The sequence below is a fragment of the Apium graveolens genome, chromosome 8 (genome assembly GCF_009905375.1).
Source record: "Apium graveolens cultivar Ventura chromosome 8, ASM990537v1, whole genome shotgun sequence".
In the NCBI taxonomy this organism is placed as follows: Eukaryota; Viridiplantae; Streptophyta; class Magnoliopsida; order Apiales; family Apiaceae; genus Apium; species Apium graveolens.
In genome coordinates this window covers 239,501,445-239,509,180 of record NC_133654.1, presented here as the reverse complement: position 1 = coordinate 239,509,180, position 7,736 = coordinate 239,501,445, and the positions used below count along the sequence as shown (strand labels likewise).

General features: G+C 35.1%; 2 protein-coding genes across 2 annotated transcripts; one reads left to right on the top strand and one right to left on the bottom strand.

The window, feature by feature from the left end:
• LOC141676828 (uncharacterized) lies at positions 1-2,721 on the bottom strand. The gene is made up of 3 exons (XM_074482551.1): positions 2,569-2,721; positions 432-625; positions 1-285 (listed from the first exon to the last, which is right to left on the bottom strand). The coding sequence occupies exons 2-3, from the start codon at positions 600-602 to the stop codon at positions 214-216; spliced, it is 243 nt and encodes an 80-aa protein (XP_074338652.1). The 5' UTR covers positions 603-625; positions 2,569-2,721; the 3' UTR covers positions 1-213.
• A 1,635-nt stretch (positions 2,722-4,356) lies between these two features.
• LOC141680478 (uncharacterized) lies at positions 4,357-5,652 on the top strand. The gene is made up of 2 exons (XM_074486694.1): positions 4,357-4,929; positions 5,137-5,652. Exons 1-2 carry the CDS (start codon positions 4,357-4,359, stop codon positions 5,650-5,652), a joined length of 1,089 nt encoding a protein of 362 aa, XP_074342795.1.
• The last annotated feature ends 2,084 nt before the right edge of the window (positions 5,653-7,736 follow it).

The following is a 7,736-nucleotide window of genomic DNA, read 5'->3' as shown; positions in this document are numbered from 1 at the left end:
TTGTCCTCGAAATAGACGTGATATTAAATAAAAATGATGTACAGAAGTATGTCTAGAAAACAAGAGATCTGCCAAGGGGGGGCTACCGATAAATTATTTAAGTACTTGCTCAGCATATAGTAGCTTTAACTCATATTTCCAAAAATTGTTGTGATTACATCTAATCAAATATAATGACACAAGGTATCGGCATATTTTGTTGAGGAAGCTACATTACTTTTTTCCCCGGTTAAGCCTCTGAAGGTGGTAATTGATGCTACCAAATGGTTTTTTATTTTTGCCAGCCTGAGAAAATATAGTAAATTAATAAGAAAAAAAAATTAAAAAATAGTAGTCAAAAGCTAAATATGTGACAGCTGCAAGTATTGTGCTGAAATAGATTTGTTTATTTAAAAACTGGACTTTTACAAGCAAAGATTTAATTACAGCACCTGAGCATCCATGCAGCCCATCAAAAGTTCCTTTTGTCTTACGCACTTCTCATCGCTGTCATTATTTAGTGCCACGCAATTGAGAAATGCCATAGTTTCCTTCATGCAAGGTTTTGCAAGACTGCCAAACTTCTTTGGGTTAATGTACAAACCACCAGCTTTGCGACCCATTCTTAACTAGTTCAAACTTCAAACTACAAACAGAAGAGATAATATAGTAAGACTCTTAATTAAGATAACACTTGAGTTTACAGATGAATAATTTAACAAAAAAATCTAACTAAATTTAGTTGTAGTATCATATAGCTACAACTGCCAGGAATTCAATTTTAAAAAGACTTCCGAGCATATTTCTTGATTCAACCTTCCTATCTTTTTACATCTTCCAGGATTAAGAATTAAAATTTGCCACCCTTAGTTCCATAATCCATACCCCGTCTCCTTAATTTGGACCATGTTTTATACTAGTTTTTCTTCATAAATAACAATTTATTATAATCAATAAATTGCAGAGATTCTCACCGACCATTACCTTTATGGTTAAATTTATCAGAACACTGAACCACTTGTGTCGAATTTTTGCTCAGACTAACTAGATATTTGCTTTACTAAAACCACAAGCACAAAACCAGACAGCACTCTTCGCTCTGAATTTATGAGTTGAGGCTCTGTTTTCCTTTTTAGTAAAGGGGATAGGATGTTTCCAAATCCCGTGCTGTTCTTACCACCACAATAATGGTGGTAGCTGTTAACTCATAATTCAAAGTGCTTTCCTCAAGTAGGTTGATTCGTTCAAGGGCTATGTGCATATTTGCTCTCTAACCCTAAGTCTCTAAAAGTAAATCCAACAGTGTTCTAGTAGATGCCTTACAAATATAATAATTTATAGTGTCCTAGGAATTTAGGACAATGTTTTGATATATCAACTCCAACAACATGCCCTATAATTGTGTCTTATTATTAAAATAATAATATATTTGAATAACATTTAGAAAGAAGGAGAAAGATGAGAAGATAGATATGTGTAAAGGAATGAAATTAATTTTTTATTGATAGAAATGAAATAGGACATGCATAGCGGTGCATTATAAATAAGGCATGTCATGAACGTCCTAGTGTTTTAAGGCGCAGCACTAGGACATTGTTGGAGCACTCATTTTTTCAAAATGCCCTAAATTTTAGCTAAGGACATCAATTTAGGACATTGTTGGACTTGTTCTAAGACTCAATGACATCTTCTTCTGTAAAGAAGGTTATTCTGAGCACTATGTACTATTTTCTTTAAACAACACTAATTTATATGAATCATTTATACCTCCCGCATTTGTGTTTGAAAAGATGGGCTTGCACGAGCTGCAAACGTAATGAAATTTTAACTACATCTGTGGACATTAACAGTTTAACACATGATACTTGTTCTTTTCCCCATTGAATAACACAAATTTGAACTCAAGTTCATTTCCACCAGATTGCAATGAATGTACATTCATCATTCCTTCTAGTTATATCATTAAATATCTAATCACTAAATTGTACGCCCTATCATATTCTTTACTCTCACCCAATATTTCCTTCTATTCCACCGCTGACCTTTTTCACATTTGTCGTTCTATTCAATTTCAATCCAACAAAACACAACCTAAACCTTAACCTCAATTAGGTTACCAGGAATAACAATACATAATAATCCTCACTCACGTTTTCCCAGCATATATACTCCAAGGCCAAGCACTAAGAACTACTGAATTTTAATAATTTTCCGTGTACTAATTACAAAACCCGAAGTAAATAAAAGTCGAGCAGGAATCCAATAAAACAAAAATAAACCCACAAAACATTGGAATAAAACAAGAATAAACCCTGATGTGAACTAACCAGAAACAGCACTATTTATATGATTTTGTAAATGAAACATGTGGATTAAACTACCAGTAACAAACTTTCGGGGTAACAAAATTTGAAAAGCATAAAAACAATACACAGCAATTCATTTCTAATGAATCAAATACACACAAATAAATAATCTGACATCAATCAATGTGAAGAAGAAAATAAAGCTCAGTTTTCTTCGTATGTATTACATATGTGTGTGTACATGTACGTATGTATGTATAAAAGTGAAAGAAATGCAAGTTACCAGAGTATAGGAGCCTCTCGGCGGAGAGATCTGTAAAGCCCTAAAAACTTTGCTCTATTTTTCTATTTATTAGAATCTTAGTTATATCTCTGTTTAAGATAATATTGACCGCTGTGACATTATGTTCACCAAAAAAAATTCTGAAGTTTTTTATCAAATAATGTGGCTAAACTTGACGAATTTTGATTTGTAAACTCATATCTATACACGGGTTCTCATTATATATTTAGGAAGGTTGTTAGGTACTAATTATCATATGATATATTATTATTTGAGAAAAATTTTAAAAAAAAATTAGAGAACCTAACATTTCTCCTTTCAAAATTATAATTAAAAAACAATTAGTAATGTATGGAAATGTAAGGAAAATATAAAATATTTTTTATGATTTTAAAATTAAATTTAATTTTTGTGACTGCGTCATTTATTCAGATTGCGTTATTTTGGATATTTTGTCTCCAGATTGTGACATATTGATGCATTTCTCCCAATATCATAGACATAAATGCATTATGTGTTTAAAAATGTTATAAATAAACATTTAATATTTTTTAAATATATTATCGGAATTTTATTAGTGGAATCAACTTTTTAAATACATATTCATGTTCAAATGTATAGAAATTTATTGATTTTCATGTTTTGGTGGTTAAGTTAGGCTTTAATTTTAATTTTTACAAAATTTTATACAAATTCTAGTCATTAATTCTGGAGAAGTGCGTGTGTTTATTTAAAGCAAAGTTTGGAGAACTAAAACCAAATTTGAGTCAAATTGATATGCGAAACAGTGAATAGCAAAATCATTGAATTTTTCGGCGATATTCACTTTATTTCCTGGTTTGTATTTTTCAGTTAAATTTATATTTACTTAAATTATAAAATTATAAAATTAAATTTGAAGAATCTATTATGAGAATATTTAGAAAAATGGACCAAAATGTCACCGATTAAAAAAAGTTCAAAATATCACTTTTAAAAATAAGAGATGATAGGCCCATCAAGGACCCTGTAAATAGAGGACTCACACTAAAAAAGGGGTTGTCTCTTTAGAATCTAGAGTAGAAATTAGATATAGGAGCAACATTGGCTAGGAGGGGTTCGTTTCTCAGAAAATTTTCATGGAGAAAAATAGTCTGAATCACGTGCTTCAGTAAGAAACAATTGAGCAAATACCTAAGGTTCAGGCCCCGAAAACCAAAATAGTAAAAAGTATCCAAAAGAAGGCTAGAAATAAGGCAAAATCGGAGTTACAACTTCAAACATTGTTGTTCGATCAAGAAGACGCCATTTCAATAGAGCGACCAACACAGTCAGATCCCATTGAGCGTAAAAAGCAAACGAAAGGCCGCGAAAAAACCCTCGTTGAGGCTTCTACTGGACAAAAAATTTTATCAAGCGATATGCGCTTGCATCTCGACAAAAAACAGCGAGATAAAAGCAAGGGTGATGAGGATACTGTTATGGAGGTTCTAGACGAAGAAGATTCGAAGCTCAGATTGCTCGAAAAAGAGCGAAAGTTGATCACAGAGAAGATTAGACGCAAAAAAGAGTTAATGCACCTACACCGTGAATTCTCCGAAGTGTCTGAAGATTGCAGGTCCCTTGAACATAGAGACGAGGAGCATGACTCTACATGGCTTCCATAAAAGCAATCTGCATTCTTTGAGTACGAAGAATCGACAGAGTCTCTTTACTCAAAAAGAAAAAAAAAGGGCAGATGACGTCGAAACGTCGGAGGAAGACGAAAGTTACATCGGGAGTTCGAAGCGCCGACAAACCTCGAAACTTATGAAACTGGCAGATGACTTATCCCTCATCAAGAACTATATCCGAACGCAAAGTGGAGGAATCGAAGTTCCATCTGAAAGCCCTCTCTCAGTTAAAATTAAAAACGCAAAAATTAACAGAGATTTAAAAGTGCCTCCTATTGAGTCTTTTGACGGATCTACAGACCCGTCAGATTTCATCAACTTATTTGATGGCAGGATGGACTTTTTTGGCCATTCGGAAGTGGATCGTTGCCGATTCTTCTCCATATGTCTGAAGGGTACAGCTCTATATTGGTTCAACAACCTTCAACCTCGATCAAATGACTCCTGGTCCATTTTGAAAAGTAAATTCAGAACTCACTTCTCTAGTAACAAACGAGAGGGCAAAATAACAACATCGTTTATCTCAGTTTATCAGCGCTCCAATGAAACTCTAAGAGCATACCTGACTCGCTTTAGAGCACACATCGCTGAGATCACAGACCACGCGGACTCTTTAGCTGTTAATTACCTCATTGCAGACATCGACATGACTCGATATAGTCAGCTACTTGAGGAGATTTTTGAGAAAGAACCTAAGATGCTGCAATCGGCAATAAAAATTATTGAGCATAGACTAACCCTTCAAGAGGCTGTGGGGAGAATTCAACACTCGCGATCCCCAAAAGCCAAATACATTCGAAGTCATCGATGACCTCGTGATTATTATGAAAGGAAGGATTACAGAGCCCGAAGTCAAATCGAGAAACTTTGAGACTCAAGAACCTCAAAATCGTCTCCGACCCCTCGAACATATCAGCGTGATAGGGACTTCGTGTATGACGCATCCCGGTATAAAGATAACAAGACATGGACTTCCAAGCCCAAGGATGCTCATGAGCCCACCAAGCTGAATACAGACAAAGCTACAATTTTAGAAGTCCTTAAAACCGAACCTTCTTACAGGCCTCCAAGGCCAATGAACCCTAACAGACCTCCTAACAACAAATATTGTGAATATCATGAAGGCACGGGCCATGAGACAGATCGTTGTTTTACAAATCTTATCGAAGAGAAAATTTGTGATGGACATTTGGCCCATTATGTGGACAACCTGCGTGATCATAGGTCCCACCATCGAGATTCAGACAGAGTTATCGATGTTATCTCAGGAGGCTACTCAGCTGGAAGATTCTCAAACAATTCGAAAAAACAGTATGCTCGAGACCTCTGTAAGGTCGAGATAAAAAGACCAAGGCGAAATCCGACCCCAGTTATCTCATTCTCTGATAGTGACTATACAGATGACATCATCAAGGACCATTGTAATATATAAGTGATGATGTCAAAGATTACTAAAGATAACAATATCATTAGTGGTCATGGTTAAAGTGTGAAGCATAGCCAAATTGACATCTGATCTAGGGAGAATAATGAACTGTTACTTTTCATAATCTCTTAAGCTTGGGGTTAGTCTTGTTAACAGGCATGATGGTGTGTTAAGAAATCTTCTCACCAATTGGGAGAGATTGTTGTGCAAGACATGCCTGTATCTAAACAAGACTAAGTCATTTTGTCATCCCTAAGTAAGTTGTATTGTTATCTTAATTTGTATTTTATACTTGTAACATTTAAAGTATGTAAAAATGTCAAAAGAGCAGACTGGGCCTTTTTCTATAAACAGTATCAAGCCTAAGAATTCTATTTGAAAGAAGATCAAGAAGATCATGCCTCAGAAGAATTATAAAGAAGCTTGGAGTTGAATAAAGCTGTTTTAGAAAAAATACTCTAAGTCAAGATCTCTACAAGCCACAAATTTAATGTTATAGAGAAGTCATTCGAGAACTCCGGAATGGATTATAGAGAACTCAGAAAGCTTACAGAGAAATCAGAGATATCGACAAACAAATCGAAGATGTGAAGGTTGGAGATATCGACAAGTCATTTCTTTACTAGAGAACTCGGAGTTATCGAAAAGTCTACATTCATTAGAGAACTCTCAGTTATCGATAGGTCTAAGTCTACTAGAGAACTCAGAGATATCGATAAATCAAAATTCACTAGAGAACTCTAAGTTATCAACAAGACAAAGTGAAGACATGATGCTGAGAGATCTCGACAAGCTAAAGTTTCATTCGAGAACTCAGAGACCTCTATAAGTCAAATTCACTAGAGCATTAGAGATCTTGATAAGTCATTATACTTATCGAGATGTCAAGATCTCTATGTGCCTAAACTGGAGATCTCGAGTAAAATTTTCAAAGTACAGAATCATAGGCCACTTCAATATTCAAGATAAATAATTAACAAACAATCCAACCAGCTGGATTGACAAGTCTATAAAAAGCAGCTTGAAGAATGTGCAAGATCAATGGTAAAGATTAACTGACAAAGGAAGATCAAAGTAAACACGGGATGCTAAAGATATGCTAAGCCAAAAATGGAAGATATACTTTTCTATAAATAGAAATGACAAGTGACAGTTTAGAAAAGCTAATAGCATATCTTATTACACACTGTATAAACCAGCAGTTAACTAAGTTAGAAAGTTAACACTGGTCCTTTAGTTAGTCGTAACAATTTAGATCAAATTTCTTGTAACACCCTCAAGGAGAAGCTAAGCTCTTTATCAACAAAGAGCCTAGAAATTTTGTAGCAAAACAGTCTTAATTTTTATATAAAATTAAGTGAGTTTTGAAGATCTGTGTTCTTTATTTTCTGCAAGCTTAAATTCTGCAAGAACACATTTCACTACAAGATTTAATTTACTTTGTTCAACCATAAACATCCAAGAAAAGCACAAAAACAGTAAAACACATTCACCCCCCCCCCCCCCATTTGTGTGTTATTCATTTCCTAACAACCATTAGGATGCCCTTGTCATAACAACGAAGATAGGGAAAAACACCGTAAAGAAAATCATGGTGGATAACGGCAGTTCGGTGGATATATTGTATTATAGTACTTACTCTAGAATGGATTTGGGTGATAGGAAGCTGTACACTACCAAAGGAACCCCATTGTATGGATTCACGGGGAATGAAGTCAAGCTCGTAGGGGTAATAGACCTCTCAGTCCTCTTTGGGTCTCCTTCATACCAAGTATGGCGTATGGTAAAGTTCCACGTTGTTACCTCTAAAGCTTCAATACCATCATCGGCCGAACCACGATCGGTCCTCTCAAAGCAATCACCTCTATAGCATATCTAAAAATGAAGTTCCCAACAAAATTTGGGGTTGGAGAGGTATGCGGTGATCAAAAGGCTTCGAGACACTGTTACATCAGCAATTCCATTCCTAAGAAACGCAACACCCAAAATGTTGAAGTCAATCAGGTGGTCGAAGTTGACCCACAAGATCTCATCGAGACCTCCAGGCCAACGAACTGCGAGCCCAACGAAGAGCTCGAAGCCGTTGAACT